The following is a 23390-nucleotide window of genomic DNA, read 5'->3' as shown; positions in this document are numbered from 1 at the left end:
AAGAATGGCCACAGGAGACTCCTGCCTGCCTGCCTAGTTCACTTTCTTTGCCCATTGGTCATCCAATTCCTCCTCGCCTGTGGACTCTGAGCCCACAGAGTGACCACCGCTCTGTATGTGCTATCCATGATAGACTCAGCCTTCAGATATGCAACAGTTCCCCAATACCTCTACACCACTATCTGATCACACCAACCCTGTGCCCTCTGAGGCTCTGCGCCTGGATTCAGTGAACGATTGCTGATTCTAACCTATTCCGATTGCAACAACAGACATTGCCAGCAACACCCACATCAAGAGAAAAAGCTCCCTACCAAGTACGGTCCCTCTCTGCTGTCCAGTGCTCTGTCTAACCCACCTGCACTGACGGGAGCAATGTTATATCTATTAAGGACAGTGATCACAGTCAGCTCATTGAGCACAGATTGAATCTGAGGATTGTATGAATCAGCTCTTCACTTGGTTAACTCATTGAGCCTTTCGGTGGATACTTGTTTTGTTTGGTTTTTTTTATTCATTACCTGTCTTCCTTCATCATCTTGAGTGGGGATGTAACATTATGATTTATTAATTCTGTGGCCTGATGACATCCTTTGCAGGCAGAATTGCGATGTCTGTGTACCTTGGAACAGGGTGAGGTACACCTTGAACCAGCATCACCCAGTATTGTAGAGGAGCGAGGTGATGTGATGATAAGGAATGATGCTCACCTTGAGAGCACAAACCAGGAAGTGTAGGCAAAAACTTAGGGTTGAGTATCAAGAGCTGGAGCCAGATTTAAAAACAGGACCTGGATTATTGTGGATCCCTGGAATATTATTGTGAGCTATGTGCATAGAACATTACAGCCCTTTAGCCCTTGATGTTGCACCGACCTGTGAAACCAATCTGAAGCCTATCTAACCTACACTATTCCATTTTCATACATATGCCATTCCAATGACCATTTAAATGTCCTTTAAAGTTGGTGAGTCTACTACTGTTGCAGGCAGTGTGTTCCACACCCCTGCTATTCTCTGCGTGCAACCTGACTCTGGGAGATACAGATGAGGGAGGTGAATATCTGACTGAAAGTGGAATTCTATTTCACGGAATTGCCATCAGCACTTGGACCAAAAGGGACTGTGCCAACAGAACGGGCTTCATCAGATTTGAACTTGGTGCATGTTTCCAAACAGTGAGGTCTCATAGAGTGGACTTGCGAACTTTGTAAACAAGTAAATAGTAGGGGAGGAGTTGGGAGAGGATTCGGTGGAGAAGATGGTGTAAATAATGCTGCAGAAGTAAAAAGGGAAATAAATAAAGAAATAGTCACAATTGTGCTTTGGCCACTGTTGGGGGAGGAACAGGACAGATTAGGTATTGTGGCCTGTATAATAATCCTTTGTATAACTGCACAGAGTGTAAAAAGCAAAAAATTAAGTAAATTATATGTGCAAATTTAACTTGGAGATTGTAGCATGATAGTCCTATTGGAGACATGACTACTAAATAGTCAGGACTCCACATATACAAGGTAATATATCGACAGCCAAGTTAGGACCAGAGTTGAGATGGATGAATAACTAATAGTGATCATCCTATCATCAATCTCAAAGAAGAGTCTGAAATGAGAGGGAGTACAGGATAGCTGCTAAGTTTCAAGTTTTTGGTGAGACCAACTGTGATGCTATGAGACAGTCAATAAATAATACAGAAGATGATACACAGCATCCCATTTTCTGTTCGGGGCCACCTCCGCCTTCAAGACTCAATATTGCATTCAATAATTTTAGAGTTTGAGACATCTTCTGCAATGGCCTGTACTCACCTGCACACCCCAGACCCTGTCATCATACAGGCTGCTTTCAGTACAGCTGACCCATTCTCTCTCTCCCTCGCACAAACCCCATGAGCAACATTTTGTTCTGTCTGCCATACCGCTATCCGTGAAACAAAAGAACTATAAATGTTGGAAATCAAAAACAAAAACAAATTGCTGGAAAATCTCAGCAGGCCTGGTAGCATCTGTTGAGAGAAATCAGAGTTAACATTTTGGGTCCAGGGACCCTTGCTCAGAACTGGTGGTCATTAGGAAAAAGGTTGGTTTTTATGCAGAAGGCAGGGTGGAGAGGGAGGGCCTAAGGAGTAAATGATGTGGGGATAGAGCCCGAAGAGAGAGAAGAACAGTTGGACAGACAAAGAAGTGGATGATGATCTGGTTGGAATGGTGAATGGCTACTAGTGGGGACTGTTGGTGGTTAACAATGGGTTGTGTGTAATAGCAGACCATGTGATAACAAGGCCTGGTGTGTGGGGGTTGGGGTAAGGACATGGAGAAGGTGTCTCAAGCCCTATTATTGAACTCTATATTGAGTCCTGAAGGCTGTAGGGTCCCCAAGCAGAAAGTGAGGTGCTGTTCTTCCAGTTTGTGCTGAGCTTCTCTGGAGCACTGCAGTGAGCCTGAAACAGAGATGCTGGCCAGGGAACAGGGTGGTGAGTTGACATGGTAGGCAACCGGAAGCTCAGGGTGATGGCAGATGGAATGTAAATGTCCTTCAAAGCTGTCACCCAGTCTATGCTTTGTTTCCCTAAAGTAGAGGAGACCACATTGTGAGCAGCGAGTGTAGTAGACCAGATTGTGTGAAATGCAGGAAAAGCACTGCTTCACTTGGAAGGTATTTGGGTCCTTGGATAATGAGGAAGTAAATGGGCAGGGGTTACGCCTTCTGCGATTGCTGGGGAAGGTGCCATGTGACACTGGGAGAGTGCTGGGAGGAAAGGAAGTGTGGATCGGGATATCCTGGAAGGCTGATCAGGGAGGGGAGGGGAAAGGAGGGGAATATGTGTCTGGTTGTGGCATCCTGCTGCCGGTGACAGAAATAGCAGCTAATGCTCCTCGGAATGTGGTTGCTGGTGTGATGGTAGGTGAGGGCAAGGGGGACCCTATCACTGTGGGAGGGAAGAGGGGGGTGAAGACTGAAGTGCGGGAGATGGGTCGTACCCGGCTGAAGGCCCTGTTAACAGCAATACTGGGGAATCCTCGGTTGAAGGAGAAGATGGACATTTCGAAGGCTCCCTTTTCGAAGTTGGCATCATCAGAACAGAGATTGAGGAACTGGGAGAATGGAGTAGTCTTTTTCAGGATGCAGGTGTGAGGATGTATAGTCAAAGTAATTGTGGACATCAAACAGCTTATAGTGGATATTAGTGGCCAGTCTATCCCCAGAAATGAAACAGAGATATTGAGAAAGGGAGGGGAGGAGTCAGAGATGCAACAGGTAAAGGTGAAAGCGAGGTGAAAATTGGAAATAAAATTGCTAAATGTTTTCAATTCAGATGAGAGGGGATCAACACAAATGATATAATCGATACATTGGAGGAAGAATTATGAGTGGTGGCATAGAATAGGACTGGAACAAGGAATGTTCCGCGTACCTCACAAAGAGACCAGGGTAACCAGGGCCAACAGTTCATGGTAGTTTCATTATCACTGTTACTGAGACTAGTCAGATTCCAGGTTGATTAGTTGAATTTAAATTCCAGCAACAGCCATCTTGGAATTTGAGCCCATGTCTCCAGATTAGCTCGGGCCTCTGAATCCAGTGATGTTATCTGTAGGGCACTATGTTTCCCTTCCCTTCTTGGTGATGAGAGACCACATGTATGGAAGGTACTTATTGGAGGTGCTTTGATATGTTGCTGCTGTTCATCTTGTGTGTGATCCGTTGCTGCCACTCTGACTGTCAGTGGAGGAGGGAGCGCATGTTTGAGGTGGTAGACCAGATGCCTATCGTGCAGGATGCTTTGTCCTGTTGCCAAACAAGACAACCATAGATGGCAAAACAGTAAGAGGCAACATTAAACAGGAAGAAAAGGCACACACTGTTTGCCAACTAGTGTAGATTCAGAGATATAAGGAAAGCATTCAAGGCTGCTAGTGGTGACACCACAGATAGCGGAACAAGCTGCCAAATGGAACCGTGAAGAACCTGCAAGGTATCTCGGTTGATTTTGTAGTCTTTACAATTTTGAGGAAGTAAAAGGTAGCTGGGGGCAGTGTGAGTCCCTTTTTTAAAAAAAAAACTAGCCAAGGTGCTATTGTAAATGAACGAAAGGAAATAGCAGACATGTTGAACTATTTTACAATGGAATCTAGAATGGAGAAAGAAGGCATCCCAAGAAACTGATATTGAATCAGGCACAGTGACTCACTGAAATTAATTATTCATAAATAGTATCAATGACCAAAGAAATAGTTATAAATCCTGAGGGTCAGATGGTTTCCATTTCAGGGTTGAAAAATAAAAACATTTCAGATGCATTAGCTATGATCTGTACAGTTCCCCTCTATTTTGGCAATAATATGTTTTGATTGGAAAGTGTTCCATAACATTCATACATCAGAATGGTCAGTGCGGGAAACCAGGGAGTTACTGACCAATTAGCAAATCTGGGAAATGACTAAAGACTATAATTGAAATAACAGTGATATATGATTCTGGACAAAGGTAGCCAGGTTGGACTTGTGCAAGGTAGATCACACCAGAGGGCTGGAGAGAGGATGATGAAGTGGATTTTCTGAGACTTTTGATAAAGTCCTTTATCCTAGACTCAGGGTGTAATCTTTGTGTTGGTGCTTGGGGTTCAGGGAGCAAGGTGAGCTGGGGAACTAGATTTGGGGAGAGATCAAAATTCAGATTGTGAGTAACATGAATATTTGCAATCAAGTTCTTGAACCTTTTAAAGGGTTTTGAGGGCAAGCATCAGGAAGCCCTATTACCAGCATGTGTATCTTACACATGCTCATTCATAGGCCAGCTTGCCAGGACCAAGTTCTATTTTCCAGTGACGTTCTCTGTAATATGTGTCTTGAGGTTTACACCTGAATCAAAATGCTGGGCAGCAAGTGAGGTAGTCCTCTTTCTTCAGAACAGTTCAGGATCAATATTAACTCTGCCTTCTGTCTCTGTACTCAAGCTGCCAAACTTGCTGAATTTCTCCAGCAATTTCTGTTTTAGTTTCAGATCTTTGGTAGTTCTTTGTTAGATGTTATTGAGGTAGTCATTTCCCTGCACTCTGGAGTGAGTAACCAGTGCATTCCCCTCTCTGGGGGGTGTTTGTCTATCCTATGCCTACGATAGAGGTCAGGTGGCAATGGATAAGGTTGCACTGGGCACTGAGCGTAATGGACAGATGCTGTTTAAAGTTAGCCAAGTATGGAAGCTTGTCTGGCCAGGGGAAGGGTAGAGGGGCCAGAATGTCTGCTGCCATCCCAAGAGCCTGGGAATGCAGAGTTATCATGGGGCCCTTTGAAATATGGGGACAGTACCTTTGATCTCAGAAGATAGCATGGAGCCATTGACTTCCTTCTCACCTGTCACCATACTCCCCGTTATTCAGATTGTAAAGAAGACAGAACAGTGTAATCATATGAGAATAGCTAACTTCCATGCCTGTGGCTAAATTTGCATCCTGAATCAGGAGATGATGCTCTTAGGGCTGGCGGTGCTCATGGAATTGAAGGCTAATTATTGACACGGTTAGGAAATTAGCTGAGAGGCAAGAGAACTCGAGCAGGGTTAACGGGCAGGGAACCACTTCATAATTGGCCGCTCATATCCATTTGTATTCAGGCCACAACTATTCACCACATTTCCAAGTCTGGTAATGACACAGATAGAGCAAAGATTGGTAGTAATGTAGATATTATTCATCATTAATGTGTGAGATTTGGACACCGCTGGCTGAGCAGCATTTATGGCTCATCCCAGGTGGCCTTGAGATAGTAGTGGCTGGGCTGCCTTTACAAGCCCCTCCAGATCCCAGGGTGTAGCTACCCTCACCATGATGCTAAGGAGAGAGATCCAGCAATTTGACGCAGGGAGTGTGAAGGAATGTGATTTAGCTCCAATATGGGGCATGGCTTGACAGGGAGCTTGCCATTGGTGGTATTCCTATGTATCTGCTGACCTTGTCCTCCTGGATGGTAGTGATCATGGGTTTGGACGGTACTGCTGGAGGAGCCTGAGAGACTTACTGTAGTGCATTGTGGATGGTGCACTGTGCTTCAGTGCTGAAGGGAGTGAATGTTGAAGGTGGTCAATGGAGTGCCAGTCAAGTGGGCTGCTTTATCCTGGATGGCATCAAGCTTTGTAATTGATGCTGGAGCTAAACCAATCGGTTGGTGAACAGCCATTGAGTCAGATAGATCCACAGCACAGAAAAAGGCCCCTCTGATGATCAGGCCTGTCCCTCAGAAATACTGCCACCTCACTATTCTAACCCCATTTTTCAGCACTTCGTCCGTAGCCCTGTATGTCTTGGCATTGTAAGTGCACATGTAGATACTTCATCGATGTTTTGAGGATTTTTGCCTCCACCAGCCTTACACTTCCAGATTCTCATCACCCTATGGGTGAAAAAGTTTTTAATCACAATCTCCTTTAAAATTCCTTCCCCTTACCTTAAATCTATGGCTGCTGGTTATTGATCCCTCCGTTAAAGAGAAATTTCTACATAACCTGTCTGTGCCCCTTAAATTTTATATATTTCTATTGTGTCCCCTCTCAATCTGCTCTGCTCTGATCTAGGGAAACACCCCAGTCTGTCCAATCCCTCCTCATAACTGAAGTTCTCCAGCTCAGGCAACATGCTGGTAAATCTCTCTCTGCACATTCTCCAGTGTTATCACCTCCTTCCTATAATATGGGTTCCAGAACTGTACACAATACTCTAGCTGTGGCCTAACCAACATTTTATATAGTTCTAGCATTTCATCCCCACCCTTAAACTCTCTGTGCCTCGGCTCATAAAAGCAAGTATCCATTTGGCCTGTAAACACTTTGCCTACCTGTGCTGATAACTTTAGGGACCAGTGGGTGTGCACACCAAGGTCCCTCTAATCCTCGGTGCTTCCCAGGATCCACCGTTCATCATGTACTCCCTTGCATTGTTTGCCCTACCTAAGTTCATCATCTCACATTTATCCAGTTGGAATTCCATTTGCCACTGACCAGCTTATCTGACCAGCCCATCTTTATCCTCTTGTTGTCACAGACTAACCTCCCCACTATTTACCATCCCACCAATTTTGAATAGTCCGCATACTTACTGATCCACCCTTCTAAGTTCAAGATTAAATAATTTATGTGAGCCAGAAACACTACTAACCTGTGCTGCACCCCAGTGGACACATTTACAGGTGGAAAAAAACCCCTGAACCATCACCCTCTGCTTCCTGCCATTCAGCCAATTCTGGATCCAATTTGTCAAAGTTTCCTGGATCCCATGGGCTCTTTCCTTTGCTATCAGTCTCCCGTGCAGGACCTTATCAAAAGCCTTGGCTGAAATTGAAGTAAACCACATCAAAAGCATTGCCCTCATCTACACACCTGGTTACTTCCTTGCAAACGTAAATCCATTTCCATTGTTTATTAATGAACTAATCCAGCTTTGGCCTGTGTGTACAGTTACTTCTGTATTACCCAAACACCTTTCCTTTTGCTTTGCTGCAGCTCCTCATTCACGTGTTGGCTGTTCCTGGGAAAAGATTCCGATTCTGCTACCCAACAATGGTACATAGCACTGTCTCTCCATCCTTCCATGGCCTTTACTCTGCCAGACTGTTCATTCCATCACGGATGCGCTGGGGTTTCCTTCAATTAACCATTTGGAAGACAAACGTCATTATTGTTAGATAAAGATCCACACCTTTATAATTAGTTCCACTACTCTACGTGGCCAGTGAAGAATTTCACAACTTCTGTTTGATATTGCAATGAGCTTTCTCTGTAACCTCCTCATCACAAATACTGCCGACTCTTTCCTCAGTTAATCTGCGAACATTGTCATTCATGCTTTTGTAACTGGAGTATTCCAAAGTTATTTATCCCTCTCATGCTCAAACCTTGAATCCTTGCAAAACTCTGCTGTCCATATCCAATACGTTGTGCTGTTTAGTTTTTAGTCCTGACTGACTGTGTCTGTTTCCTCTTGATCCTCCCATTTCATCCAATTGAAGATTCTCAGCATTGTGTAAAGTCCCTTAATGGCCTTCTGCAACATGATAGACCTTTTCCAGGATGGTTCTCATGTCGAGTTATTTTTGTGGAAAAGTAACAAATGTATGTCCAAATGCAGCTGTTTGAAGACCGTAACGCACCTTGTTTGCAATGTGCTGGACTTCTCAATACTTCTAATGTGATGAAGTCGGTGTAGCTCAGTTGGCTGGATGGCTGGTGAGTGATTGTGATGAGTGGTGGTGAGTGATGCCATTAGTGAGAGTTCAATTCCTGCACCAGCTGAGGTTACCATGAAGGTCTCTCCTCCACCTCTCTTCTTGCCCTGAGGCATGGTGACACTCTGGTTAAACCAGTCAGCTCTGTCTAATGAGAGGTATCTAGGTAGGACTAGGGCGAGTCTACCTTCCAATGTTCTCATCTCTGTATATACTCCATGTGTAATATATGCACAGGCAGAATTTCTAAATAATTAACTGCGCGTATAGAAATATTAATCAATCTACTGCAGTAGCACCATCTCATAGTGAGAAATTGCCTTGTTCTGTTCAATAGGTGAGCACAGTCCATGTATCCAAACTGCCAGTACTGTGCTGGCATCAACAAATTTGTCAACTTTGAAGATCACTGACTCCTGTGAGACCTTACTACAACAGGAAGAAACAACTCTCTTAACCAACCAACAAGCAGCCTCTGCACATCATGGTATGTATTGTGATGAACTGTGAAACATGTGTGTCCTAAAGAAAAAAACAGGCTTCATGTGCCTTTTTAAAACAACTTAACTCTCTCTAATTTTCCATTTTTAAAAGGTGTGTAATCTAATTCCATTTCAAATCCATGACTAAAATATAGATTAGAGTGGTGCTGGAAAGGACAGCAGGTCAGGCAGCATCCGAGGAACAGGATGCTTAAAATATAATCCAACAACGCCTTGTTTTTTCGTTATACATTCCTCTGATATGGGCATCACTGGCCATTTATTGCTCCTCTTTAATTTGCTCAGGAGGCAATCAAGAGTCAACTATATTGCTGTGAGTCTGGAGTCGCATGGAGGCCAGACCAGGAGTTTCGTACACTAATGTGAACCAGAAGAGTTTTCCTGACAATCAACAAGGATTTCATGATTATTATTAAAGTCTTATGCTGAACATAGATCTTCAAAACATCAAACGTTAAAAATTCCAAAGTCATGTTTCATATATCTATTGACATTCTTTTTGAGATATGGCAGGGAGTTTGGTAAGACTCAAGAATATATAATTAAAGTAGATGGATGAAGGAATGTCAGTGAGTATACATAATGCACTTTATTACTTTTGCACTGACACATCTATTTATGTGAAAGAATGTTCATTGGCAAAGTGGAATAAGAAAAGGCCTTGGTGGCTATAGCCAAATGTTCATTTGACATCAAGTTTTTTTTTAGAATTCCTACAGTGTAGAAACAGGCCCTTTGGCCCAACAAGTCCACACCGACCCTCCGAAGAGTGTCCACCCAGACCCATTCCCCTACCCTATTACTCTACATTTCTTCTGACTAATGCAACTAACTTACACATCCCTGAACACTATGGGCAATTTAGCATGGCCAATTCACCTGACCTACATATCTTTGGACTGTGGGAGGGAACCTGAGCACCCAGAGGAAACCCCCACAGACACTGGGAGAATGTGTAAACTCCACACAGACAGTCACCCAAGGCTAGAATTGAACCTGGGTCCCTAGCGCTGTGAGGCAGCAGTACTAACTGCTGAACCACCATGCCGTCCGAAATAGTTTCTTTCAAAACTATTACCGACAATGTTGTTTGACAGTATCAGACTAATTTGTCTGATTTTTCACTTGGATTATTGAACACAATTGAGTTAGTCTGCCTTCCGTACTAGGAAATATTCAGTGAGGAATTGAGGATGTTGATCTCAAGTTTTAGCAGAGCTTCCTGGCATTCATACTTATGCTCTTGGTAATGTAAAGCAATGGGGATAGGAGCAAATTACTGGAATCTGAGCTTGGAAAAAAGTGCTGGAGATTACAGCACTTGGATGTTTGTGAAAGGTTTCACCTTGCACTCATTAGATGCAAGAATACCAAATTTCAACGGAAGTACCAATTTATAGTGTACGAGAAAAGGGATAGGGATCATTTGCAAGATGGCTTTGTGCTATTCAGTTTTTGAATGCTAACTGATTGAATGAGCAGAATCAAAGATCATAAAGCAAGGTTCACTAAATTGCCTAGTGTATGATTCAGAATAGTTTTTAGGGATCAAAAATTTAGTTTCATTTTAACTGAGGAACTTGTACATTTGAATAGATGTGGTATAAAATCAGGAAAAGGTCACTTGCCTTTTTGTTCAGATTGTGCTGTTTATTTTGCATGATGCATTGTAAAAACTTGTTTTGTATAAGTATGTATTTTAGTTTTGCTTGTGCACCCTTGAGTGTTTTTGAATCGTGCATCATCCCTGCCCAAGTAATAACAGGCACCTGACTCACGATTCTTGTAACCGATGATTAAATGTCATATGGGAGTGGCCCACGGTGTTTCCCAGTTATAGGGAAGGCTCTTGCTTCTTTTCTGGATAGATCCCAACCAACAAGCCATCTGACGCAAACTTTCAAACTCGACCACAAGGTGTTGGAGTAAAAGTAGGCAATTCAGCCTCTCAAACCCATTCCGCTGTTCAATGAGATCATAGGGGCTCTGGTCAACCCCCTTCTGATCCTTATCTTGAATAATCCTTCATTCCCTAACTAGTTAGAAATCTGCCTGTCTCAGCATTGAATATACTTAACCCTCCAGTGTTGACAACTGCTTAATTACGTCTCTGGTCTTAGACTCTTCCATGACAAGAGACAACATGGATGTAGGTTTGCTCACTGAACTGAGGGGTTCATTTCCAGACACTTCATCACCCTTACAGGTAGCATCTTCAGTGGGCCTCAGGCGAAACAGTGTTCATGATTCCTGCTTTCTGTCATGTACACTGCTTTGCCTTAGGCCCACTGAAGATGGTGACGAAACGTCTGGAAATGAACCTCTCAGCTCAGCGAGCAAACCTACATCCAGAACCTCAACCTGAGCTATAAATCTTCTCAAAACTCGCTAGGAGACAATATGTCCACATCTCCCCTTTCAATGCCTCCTAAGAATCTTTTATATTTCAATAATGCCTCCTTTCTTTCTTCTAAACTCTTATGTATAATGTACCTGTGTAAGTAGCTTTCACAAATTCACCATAATGTTTTTTTTTTGCAGTGCCTTCGAGCAATACAAGTACCCTCAAGTCCATAATGAAAAAGAAAGATAGCCCAAGAAAGCATGAAGCAAATGGCACAAGGAAAAACCTTCAGTTTGTTGGTGTAAACGGAGGGTGAGTGGATAGCTTTTATCTTAAATTCGGAGAATTGTTCTGACTCATCACCAATAGCAGCCATGAGTCTCTTTTATTTGAATTTTCAGATATATTCCCCATAGCAAAACTCTTGTTAAAAGTGGTTGGTTCATAAGAAATCAAAATGGCTAGTTCAGAATTTCAGAAACATGAAAAGCTGAGAAAATTCAGACAGCTGGATTTTGCTAAGAGAAATTATTATCTCAATGTTAATGACAGAAATGACATGTAGAATGGAAATGACATGTCAGAGAAAGATCATGTAAGATCTTAAAGTATAGAGTTTGTGGCTAGTATGATTGTGTTCTGAATTACATTTGTTATTTGAGTTTACATGAAAATGATGCCTGTGTAAAAGCAGAAGGTTGGAACTGTTAATCACTGTTACATTGTTTATCCCTTTAAGGTAATGTTGACAGTACCTTTAATTTATGTACACAGGTCACACATGCATGTGTGGTCTATGCTCATAAGCCAAAGATACTGAAAACTTTACCTTTAAATGTGCTTCTGTGGAAAGAGTTATTATTTTCAATGTAGCCTGTCAATCCCCTTATTAAGCATTTCCACTGGAATGGACTGTCCACATCTGATACCTTAGTTTGGAAGAAAAAAAAATTATTGAGCTGTTAATTCAAATGTGTAAATGTTATAACTTGGCAGTGTGGAATCATAGAGATGTACAGCACAGAGACAGACCTTATGGTCCAACTTGTCCATGCTGACCAGATATCCTAAATTAATCTAGTCCCATGTGCCAGCATTTGGCTCATAGCCCTCTAAAGCCTTTCCTGTACATATACCCATCCAATGTTGTAATTGTACCAGCCTCCACCATGTCCTCTGGCAGCTCATTCCATACATGCACCACCCTCTGTGAAAATGTTACCCCTCAGCTCCTTTCCCCTCTCACCTTAAACCTATGGACTCTAGCTTTGGACTTCGCAACCCTGGGGGAAAAGACCTTGGCTGCTGTTTGTCATACATGGGCTTTGTAATTGCCAAAATAATAAAACAGAACAACCTCAATTGTCTGAAGGAGACAGGCGGGGAGTATTTTGATGGGATAACTGATTGTTCAGATAATTGTGCTGCAAAGGTAGAGAGAGGTCCACGCTGCACATCGATCAGGATAATTAACGTCAGGCACCAGGCAGGATTCACATTCCTTAAACCGTGTGAGGATCCGAAGGTGATCAGAGCGTGGTGCACAGCTGCAGTGCTGTGTGTGATGACACTGATGGCCCGCTTCCTGCCTGGCGGCGGTTGGAGGGTTCGTGGACTGAGTGTGGGAGAGAGGGAGGGCGGGTGTGTGCGCGCGCCAGCGAGTGAGTGAGTGAGCGAGCGGCAGGCAGCGGCGGCTTCAGTTATAGCAACTGTTGCCTTGTGAATAAAGCGCCGTAGTCCTGGCGACTGTTACCCACCAACAACTGCTCACAACAACAGCAACCCAGGTGAATATTATTAGTATTATTATATATCTGTCGCTCCTCTCAGCCCCAAACTGCTCTTACTGCCTGCTTCATACCACTCCATGTAAAGTCACAAACTAGCGATAGCTTCGTTAATGGGGTCTGGAGGAAGTATCGGTAACACCTCTTCGATGTAATGTTTTTACGGGATCTTGTTTGGATAATCCGAAATGCGGATAATTGATGTTTGGATAACAGAGGTTGTTCTGTATTGCTTTTAACCTGACCCTTGGATCATCTTCATTCTAGCAGGGCAGCATGGTGGCACAGTGGTTAGCACTGCTGCCTCACAGCACCAGGGGCCCAGGTTCGATTCCAGCCTTGGGCTACTGTCTATATGGAGTTTGCACATTCTCCCCGTGTCTATGTGGGTTTCCTCTGGGTGCTCTGGTTTCGTCACATAGTTAGGTGGATTGATCGTGCTAAATTGTCCACATTTCCAAGGATGTCCAGGCCAGGTGGGTTAGCTATGGGAAATGCAGGGATAGGGTAGGGGTTGGTTCTGGGTCGGCTCTTCGGAGGATCGATGTGGACTTGAAGGGTGAAATGGCCTGCTTCCACACTGTAGGGATTCTATGATCACAATGACCTTGGATGCTTTTGATTTCCCAAGTGCTGTTTTCCTTTCTGAGCCTGTGTTTAATGCACCTCAAGCTAGCTCACTCACATTTCTACCTTCTCTCTGATTTCTCTTTTCCCTGAATTTATGGAAATTCTAGCCAAGAAATAGAACTACTATCACCAGAAACAAGCAGGTCAAGTCAGATGCCTGCCTGTGTTTTGAAGCAACGATGGTAGAATCAGTGTTGATGTAGTCTCAGAGGCGAAAGATTGTTAATGAGTAATTAGTTGTCGTATTTTGGGGTGCCATGGAGTGGCGATGCAACTCTGAAAGTTCAAGCTTTGAGCATACTGGAGAGGAAAGGTCTAGTGTTTGACCAGGATCATTAGAATGTTAAGAGTGCTGTGGTAATGCAGGAAAGGAGGAGAAGGTGGATTGATCACTGGGGCTGGATGGGGTGTATCCCAGGCTGATGAAGATAGCTCTGAGGATCATTTTCCATTTCTCACTGGATACAGGTAAGGAGCCATCAGATAGAAGGTCTGCAAACATCCCATTGTTTAAAAAGGAATTGAGGGATAGACAAATCTGTCTTTGGTCCAAATTATTAGAATCAATTGTGAAAGACAGGATAAACTTCAATTGGAAAGACACAAAATAATCAGGGATAGCTTGATCGAGAGGAGCATACATCTTACTAACTTAGTTGGATTTTTTGAGAAGTTAATAAATCGGATCAATGGAAGTAGTGCAGTGGTTGTTGCTCACGTGGATTTTCGAAAGGCATGTGACAAAGTTCCACCTGACAGATTGGTCAGAAAAATTAAACCCTATGGAATACGGGAGATGTAGCAAGGTTGATCCAAATTGGTTTAGTATCAGAAAACAATGAGTAATGGTTGATGGATGTTTTTGTGACTAGGAAACAGTTTCCACGGCAATCCTCAGGGCTCAATATTGCTCACTGGCTGTTGTATATATTAATGAGTTCATCTTAAATGTGGGAGATATGAGATGACAAAAACTTAGTGGAGTGAAGAAGGTTATCTAAGGTTACAAAAAGATCTTGATGAATTGGGTGAATGGACTAAGAGTTTAATTTGGATAAATGTAAAGTATTGTATTTTGGTAATAAAAACAAGGTCACGATTTATACAATTAATAGTAGGGTCCTGCATAGTGTTGTAGAGCAGAGAGACCCAGGGGTTCAGGTACATAATTGTTTGAAATTTGCATCACAGGTAGGCAGGGTGGTTAAAAAGGCATTTAGCACGCTAGTCTTCAATGCTCAAACCTTTGGGTATAGGATTTGGGATGACATGTTGTGGTTGTACAGATTTTGGTGAGATCCCTTCTAGAATCCTGTGTGCAGTTTTGGTCACTATTATAAGAAGGATGTTAATAAACTGGAGAGGGTCAGAAAAGATTTACTATTATGTTGCTGGGAAAGGAGGATTTGAGTTACAAAAACAGACAGAAAAGCTGGTGTTTTTCACTGGAACATAGGAGGTGTGGATTAGTGGTGCTGGAAGAGAACAGCAGTTCAGGCAGCATCCAAGGAGCAGCGAAATCGACATTTCGGGCAAAAGCCCTTCATCTGCAGTTATTGTTTTTACCTCATAGGAGGTGAGGGTTGAGTTTACTGAGGTTTATAAAATCATGTGGGGTATAGTTAAGGTAAATGATAAGGGCCTTTTCCCTAGAGTGGGAGAGTTCAAAATAAGGGGGCATATTTTCAAGGTGAGAGGAGAAAGATTCAAAAGGGCAGCCTCTTTTTTTATATACACAGTGGCTCGTATGTGGAATGAACTGCCAGAGAAAGCAGTAGATGCAAGTACAGCCACAATATTGAAAAGACATTTGGATAAGTTCATGAGTGGGAAAGGTTTTGGAGGGATATGGGCCAACTGCAGGCAGGTGAGATGAGTTTAATTAGGAATCCTTGTGAGCCTGGGCTGATTGGGCCAAAGGGTCTGTTTCCGTGCTATATGACTCTGACTGTGTTGTTGGTTATGAGAGGATAGCGACTCAGAAATGGTGTGCTGTATGGGCTGAGAAGTGGCATATGGAATTCAGTCTCAAGAAACGTGAGGCAATGAATTCAGGAAAAGCAATAAATGGGAATTGTGATTTGAAGTATTGTGTGTATAATTTTTTTTAAAGAGTCTGGGTTTGTGAGTTGGTAATGGTGGGTTTTCTGTGTGTCTGAAGTTAATTATTAACTTGTAATCTTTCTGTAGCCATGGTGATTTCTTTCAAAAACAATCTTTTGGGTCTGTCTTTAGAATGAATGGCCTTTGTGCACAGCGAATGTACTTTTAATTTTTTGTGGTGTTTTGTGACCCAGCATGGTAAATAATGGACCTTAGTGTTACAGAGCTTTTTTTTATTAAATTTAAGGGCAACACCCAGGTTACAGAGACAAAGTTATTGTTTCACATCTTTTTACTTTGAGCAAAGTAGTCCTCTGAAGTCCTTGGAACAGGATGGCTGTGTAGACAGGTGCTAATAATAAATAAGATAAGAGCCTATGGTGTTCGGAGCAAGGTAAAGTCATAGAGTCATAGACATGTACACATGGAAACCTGTCCATGCCGATCAGATATCCCAACCCAATCTAGTCCCACCTGCCAGCACCCTGCCCATATCCCTCCAAACCCTTCCTATTCATATACCCATCCAAATACCTTTTAAATGTTGCAATTGTGCCAGCCTCCACCACTTCCTCTGCCAGCTCATTCCGGGTACTGGCATGGATAGAGGATTGGCTGAATGACAGAAGGCAGAGGGTGAGGATAATGGAGCATTTCTTCAGGATGGCAGCCAGTGACTAGTATGGTTCCCCAGAGGCCAATGTTGGGATCACTTCCCGTTATACATTAACCACCTGGACAAAGAAACTGTGAAGGCATTATTGCTAAGTTTACAGATGACATAGAGATAGGTGGAGGGGCAGGTAGTGTTGAGGAAGCTGAAATCTGAAAACATTTGGACAGGCTAAGAGATTGGAACAAGAAGTGGCAGATGGAATGCAATGTAATGTGGGAAAATATGATGTTATGTACTTTGGTAGGTAGAATAGAGGTATATTCTGGATTAGTGGTGCTGGAAGAGCACAGCAGTTCAGGCAGAATCAGAGGAGCAGTAAAATCGACATTTCGGGCAAAAGCTCTTCATCAGGAATACAGAATACAGGAATACAGATTTTTTTTTACCTAGAATAGAGGTATAGACTGTTTTTCTAAATGGGAAAGGCTTCAGAAACCTGAAGCCCAAAAAGACTGGGGCATCCTAGTCCAGGACTTTAAGTTCACATGCAGGTTCACTTGGCATTTAGGAAGGCAAATACAATGTGAGCAGTTATTTCAAGAGGACTAGAATAAAAGGGAAGGGATGTACTGCTGAGGCTGTATAAGGCTCTGGTCAGACCACATTTGGAACATTGTGAACAGTTTTGGGCCCCATATCTAAGGAAGGATGTGCGATCTTCGAGAGAATCCAGAGAGGGTTTACAAGAATGGTGATGAGGATGAACTGCTTGTCATATGAGGACTCTGGGTCTGTACCCTATGAAGTTGAGAAGGATCAGGAGGATCTGATTGAAACTTTCAGGAAACTGAGAGACCTGGACAGAGTGGTTGTGGAGAAGATATTTCCATTAGTAGGAGAGTCTATGATCCAAGGGTATAGCATCAGAGTGACAACTCTTTAGACAGTGAGGAAGGATATGGCAGGTTACAGCGGGATATAGAGAAGCTGCAGAGCTGGGCAGAAAGGTGGCAAATGGAGTTCAATGTAGCTAAGTGTGAAGTGATTCACTTTGGTAAGAGTAATAAAAAGATGGATTACTGGGCTAATGGTAGACTACTTGGTAGTGTGGAAGAGCAGAGGGATCTTGGTGTCCATGTACACAGAACTCTGAAAGTTGCCACCCAGGTAAATAGTGCAGTGAAGAAGGCATATGGCGTACTGGCCTTTATTGGTAGAGGAATTGAGTTCCGGAGTCCTGAGGTCATGCTGCAGTTGTATAAGACTCTGGTGCGGCCGCATCTGGAATATTGTGTGCAGTTTTGGTCGCCATACTATAGGAAGGATGTGGAGGCACTGGAACGGGTGCAGAGGAAGTTTACCAGGATGTTGCCTGGTATGGTAGGAAGATCCTATGAGGAAAGGCTGAGGGACTTGGGGTTGTTTTCTTTGGAGAAAAGAAGGTTTAGGGGTGATTTGATAGAGGTGTACAAGATGATTAGGGGGTTAGATAGGGTTGACAGTGAGAACCTTTTTCCACGTATGGAGTCGGCTATTACAAGGGGCCATAGCTTTAAATTAAGGGGGGGTAGATATAGGACTGATGTTAGGGGTAGGTTCTTCACTCAGCGAGTCGTCAGTTCATGGAATGCCCTGCCAGTAGCAGTAGTGGACTCTCCCTCTTTATGGGTATTTAAGCGGGCATTGGATAGGTATATGGAGGATAGTGGGTTAGTGTAGGTTAGGTGGGCTTTGATCGGCGCAACATCGAGGGCCGAAGGGCCTGTACTGCGCTGTATTGTTCTATGTTCTATGTTCTATGTTCTAACTGAGATGAGGAGGAATTTCTTCAATGGGGGTGGTGATTCTGTGGAATTCATCACTGCAGAGGGATATGGTGACCAAGTCAATTTTGTGTATTTAAGACAGAGATAGATGGGTTCTTGACTGGTAAGGAAATCGAAGCTTACAAGGAGAAAGCATGCGATCAAGTCCAGTCCTTGATCGAATGATGGACTGGACTTGACGGGCCAAATGGCCTAATTCTGCTCCTGTATCTTGTAGTCGTGTGACCTCACGAGAAGGGAAAGATGTACAATGAAGTAGGTTCCCTTATTGACAAGCTAGTTAGTCCCAGATCAGACATTGGGTAAAACCCTGAGTTCCCTTGAAGTGGAGTATTTTAAAGCCCAAGTGTATGATACCTCCAGGAAGGACCTACCTGCAGCTTCAGTGTAAAAGCTGAAGTCACAAGTCACTTAAACTCTACTGAAGCATTGGACACAGGGATCACAGTTTATTATATTAGTGGTGTACCAGGAATGTGTTTTGCGTGACTTACAAAATCTGTTGTATTTCTTTTCAATTTATCAAGGAGTTTTGGGATCAGTGGGATTTATGCATTTATTGTGTATTTAAAATCTTTGAATTTGTATTATCAGTGGTCAGCTTGGATCATTTTATTTTAACTTCATTTCTTTGGTCAAAACTTCTATTTTACTATTAAAGCAAATTCTGCAGCATTGTGGGCTTATGTTTCATAGCGGGACCAGTTTGTTGAAACCAAAACAGATCAAAATGAGATCTGTTGAACCAGGTTTCTGTCTGGCTGCTGAGTGGTCCAGTAATAACATCAGCTTGGATTATGATAAAGGTTTTGTATTTGTGATTCAATGTGTACGTTTATTGGAGATTTAGCACAAACGTGAATATTCCAAAGACAGCAACTGCCCTGACATTTACTGCAGCTGATTCTTGGGACACAGGTTGTGTCTGTGGCCATATTCCCTTTTGCAACAGTTTGATGCGCAAGGGGGAAGGCATGTGGAGCACCTGCAGCAGATCATCTTGTCGTAGTGATATTTCTGAGCAAGCAGAGGGAGGGGTCCAAAACACCACCTCTCAGGCGCAGCACCCTATGGAGACTCAACTCTTTCTAGATGCTGTAGACCTACAGCGTGCGGCCATTTGCTTCCCAGAGAAGGTTAAAAGTTGCTGGTTCGGGGGAATTCCTCTCCTTGTCCTGGATCTTTGCCTCACATTCTCGATGGTGTCACTGGGCTCCACCTTCAAAGTGATGGTTTTCCTGGTCAGTCTTCACAAAAATCTGATTCGTGCCAACGCGGGAGGCCCTGAATCAGAAATTGGAGTGTGGAGAGGAAGTGAGAGGCCTTGGAATCCATGACCACAAGCTCTTGAAGGTATCAGAAAAGGCAGTTAAGGTGGTCAAGAAAACACACTTCATTGGGCAAGTTATAGAATAGGAATGCTGTCTCTATATAAAAAGCTGCCTAGACCAAAGCTGAAATTTTGTGTACGCTTCTGGTCATTGTATCACAGGAAAAACATAATCAGTCTGGAGAGAGTATGTGGAGATTTACAAAAATGTAGCTGAGGTTGTAGCTGTGGGGTAAGATTGGGTAGGTTTGGATTGTTTTCCTTAGAATACAGAAGCTTGACAGTTATGTTAATTGAGGTATGGAAAATTCCAAGCAGCCTAAATAGTGTCAATAGAAAGACCTGCTTTCCCCAGCAGAGATATCAATAACTACAAAACTGATTTAAGATGACCATCAGAGGGGATGTGAAACTTTGTTTTTGACTCGGAAGGTGATGAGTATCTTGAATTCACTGTTGGATTGATGGAAGATGGAACTTCCAACTTGATCAAAAGATATCTGGATCTACACCTGAAGAGCTGTCGACCCCAAGGAGCAGGGACCAGGAGACGAGGTTAGAATATATAGACAGTTGGATGTTTAGTTTGGTTAGTGCAGACACAATGGGCCAAATGGCCTCTTTGTGTGCCATAACATTTATTTTGCTCTATGTCAGGAGCAGGAGAGGGTCTCTGGATGTGTTGATGTTAGGGAAATGAACTTTGGATTTACCTACTCTGGTCTGGAGTGAATGATGAAAAGAAATCAGAACATTGCAAGCAAACTTTCTTATCATTATTGCCAATGGATGGAGTGGGACGCAGAGACCAGCATCTTTTCTGATTGTGAAGAATGAATGACGTGTAAATGTGCTGATATTCGTTTAATTTTCCTTTCTGTGTAAAGTAGGTTAAGCAATTAATTTTTCTTACCCATAATTGCTGAGAATTTTCTAGTGTTACAGTGCCACAGATACATGAGACTGTTGTACGTGTCCCTTTTAGTTCTGAAAAGTTATGCTCCATCTAATAGAAGCCTAATTTCAAAACAGTGGGCTGTTTGTGTATGTTGGCACAATGTTTGAAAATAATTTGTACTTCCTCTCTACCGGGAACTTAATTACAGTATGTTTTTTGGCAGCTTGTCAAATGTAGTGTTTTGGCTAACATTTAATGTGTTTACCCAAAATTAATCAAATAATTTTATTTTCTTAGGTATGAGACCACGTCCAGTGACGATTCTAGTTCGGATGAAAGCTCAACTTCTGAATCAGATGATGAATTTGAGGATCAAGTGTATACTAAGGACGAAGTTGAAGTTAATCATGAAAAGCTGCCAGAGGGCCCTGATCTGTGTCAGACTGAAACCGCAAATATATCGAATGAGAAAGAGATTGCAGTGTCGGGAGGAAGTGAAAAAGAAGCTGACAAAGTGGAAATAAGGGACAAGTATAACCAGTTTCGTGAGAAATATCCAATTTGTACGAAACAAAATTTCATGTGCATGGAGACCAGATAGTCATTTAGAAAGATAATCCAAATCCCAAAATGCTACTGTTTCTGATGTGCATCTAATGGTTCATTTTCCAGTAACTTTTAATTACAGACTAAAACTCAAAAGTTCTTTCCAGTCCACTGCTAACGCATTTGTCATAGGATCGTGCAGCATGGAAACAGACCCTTCGGTCCAACCAGTCCATGCTGAACATAATCCCAAATTAAACTAGTCCCACCTGCCTGCTCCTGGCCCATATCCCTCCAAACCTTTCCTATTCGCATACTTATTCAAATGTCTTTTAAATGTTGCAACCATAGCCACATCCACCTCTTCCTCAGGAAGTTCATTCCACAGGCACACCACCCTCTGTGTAAATAAAGTTGGCCCTCATGACTTTTTTAAATCTCTCTCCTCTCAACTTAAAAATATGACCCCTAGTCTTGAAATCTTCCGTCCTAGTGAACAGACACTGATCATTAACTCTGTCTATACCCCTCATTATATAAAACCTTTTATAAGGTCATCTCTCAACCTCCTTTGTTATATTAATATTTATCACATTTCCTTGAATTTATTCATCTGAGCTGTTACTTTAATTGCGAGATATTAAAGGAGAATTGGGTGGTTTTATCCTCAGGAGAAGGCAAAATACAAACTGCCCAGGGTCATTCCTGCTTCAGTGAATTGTTATTGTCAGAAACCTGGGACCAAATTCCCTGCCTTCTGATTAACTTGGGGAGTAGTGAATGAGGCAGATTTGCTAATAAAAGAAAAGGTAATGCATTTTTTTGCACTCAATAAATATGTTTTGTTTATGCTTTTTAAACAATAGGTATGAGTTAAGTGAGAAGGTGTTGTCGGCTTGCAATATCCTGAAAAAGCAGCTCAATGATCCAAAAGCAATGGCAAGCAAAGAAGTGGTAAGGTTAAGTTAAGTTTCAGTCGTCTTCCAAGGTGATTCAGGATGTTTACAAATGTGCAAGTTTAAATGCATTTCAAGAACAATATACCTGTGCATCTTCAATTGGTGCTGTTTCCACAGTAATGTAATGTAGAAAATGTGGAGCATGGTTCCTGGAAATATTTAGAATATGTAGATAAAATAGCAAAAGGTGCGTTTAAAACAAATTAGATTTGAATACTCTTTATAGCCCTTTTGCGATGGTCTTCCTATAGAGTCCAGCAACCAAGGATGAATAGCAATATTCATTATATTGTTGAGAATTTTATTGGATTCTGATTAGATTAGATTAGATTCCCTACAGTGTGGAAACAGGCCCTTTGGCCCAACAAGTCCACACCAACCCTCTGAAGATTAATGCACCCAGACTCGTTTCCCTTCTTTTACCCCTGACTAATGCACCTAACACTGTGGGCAATTTAGCTTGTCATTATTTGGAATGGGGGAGGAAACTGGAGCACCCGGAGGAAACCCACACAGACACAGGGAGAATGTGCAAACTCCACACAGACAGTGGCCCAAGCTGGGTCCCTGACGCTGAGAGGCAGCAGTGCTAACCACTGAGCCACTGTACCACCCCATTATATTTGGACATCAGAGACGATATATATTGTACTTTAATTTAATAAATTAAACTGCAAGGTGGATTATATATAGGTGGTGGAGCAAATTTTTAAAATGTAGTTTATTTCAAAAGCAGTGGCTTATCTATTGCATCAGGTTGTGGGAATATTCAGAGAATCTGTAGAACTTTTGCATTTATGGAACAGATTTTCTTACATTAATTTGATTTTTCTAATGACATTTTAAGATAATTCATCCATATCAAACCTAATTTAAATGTTGGAGACTTCTTTTCTTTCATTTGTCAATTGCAATTCATTATGTGTTTAACAGTTTAGTTATTGATACTTAGATTTTAATTGGGTAGGTAAGACCTTGCTTAACAGTAATGGTGTACTGTGCTCTATTCCAATCATAAAGGTTATCAAAATGATCCATTCACTCGTTGTCTTCATGTAATCTTTTGAACTCTTTCATGGGATGTGGACAGCATTGGCTAAGCCGATATTTATTGCTATCCTAATTGCCCAGTGAGTGGCCTTCTTGAACTGCTGCAGTCTTTGTGGTGCTGTCAGGGAAGGTTCTTCATAAAGTATCATGTTATTTACTTCTGAAGCTACGTATCACCAAGTGGAGTGCTATGTTTCTTAATGTAGAACTTTGTGAATTTCACAGAGACTTTGCCTGAACAATATTCAGCATGAATGGTTCCGTGTATCAAGTCAGAAGTTGGCAGTTCCCACCATGGTTGAAGATTACTTGGCTGGATTCAGGGAGATTTCAGCAGAAGTCTTGAAATATGTGGTCAACATGGCAGATGGAAATGGAAACACAGCCCTTCACTATAGTGTGTCTCACTCAAATTTTGAAATTGTCAAGTTGCTTCTGGATGCAAGTATGTTGAATATCTTAATTCTTTGCATGTTTGTATTAATGCTCCTGACATTATTTTCAGAAGGTTGATGACGTATGCTGTGTTTGTAATATAATCTCCATTACTAAGCATCAAGAATATCAAGATTCTGGGATA

The 23390-nt window shown here is 42.3% G+C and overlaps 1 protein-coding gene and 1 pseudogene across 9 annotated transcripts in view; one reads left to right on the top strand and one right to left on the bottom strand.

Moving 5' to 3' along the window:
- kank1a (KN motif and ankyrin repeat domains 1a) overlaps positions 1-23390 on the top strand; it is a 260651-nt gene that overhangs the window by 225264 nt on the left and 11997 nt on the right. For 5 of the 9 annotated variants that reach the window (XM_072590760.1, XM_072590789.1, XM_072590767.1 and 2 more), the window contains 6 exons: positions 7497-7556; positions 8556-8705; positions 11263-11377; positions 20553-20795; positions 21668-21755; positions 23036-23255. In XM_072590760.1, the coding sequence (XP_072446861.1) occupies positions 7497-7556; positions 8556-8705; positions 11263-11377; positions 20553-20795; positions 21668-21755; positions 23036-23255 (876 nt within the window). The remainder of the gene's footprint in view (positions 1-7496; positions 7557-8555; positions 8706-11262; positions 11378-20552; positions 20796-21667; positions 21756-23035; positions 23256-23390) is intronic. The other 4 variants (XM_072590809.1, XM_072590798.1, XM_072590828.1 and 1 more) reach the window with 4 other exon arrangements.
- On the bottom strand, positions 18919-19424 carry LOC140493629 (ubiquitin-ribosomal protein eL40 fusion protein-like; annotated as a pseudogene).

The sequence above is a fragment of the Chiloscyllium punctatum genome, chromosome 2 (genome assembly GCF_047496795.1).
Source record: "Chiloscyllium punctatum isolate Juve2018m chromosome 2, sChiPun1.3, whole genome shotgun sequence".
NCBI lineage: Eukaryota > Metazoa > Chordata > Chondrichthyes > Orectolobiformes > Hemiscylliidae > Chiloscyllium > Chiloscyllium punctatum.
This window is presented reverse-complemented; position numbering and strand designations above follow the sequence as displayed.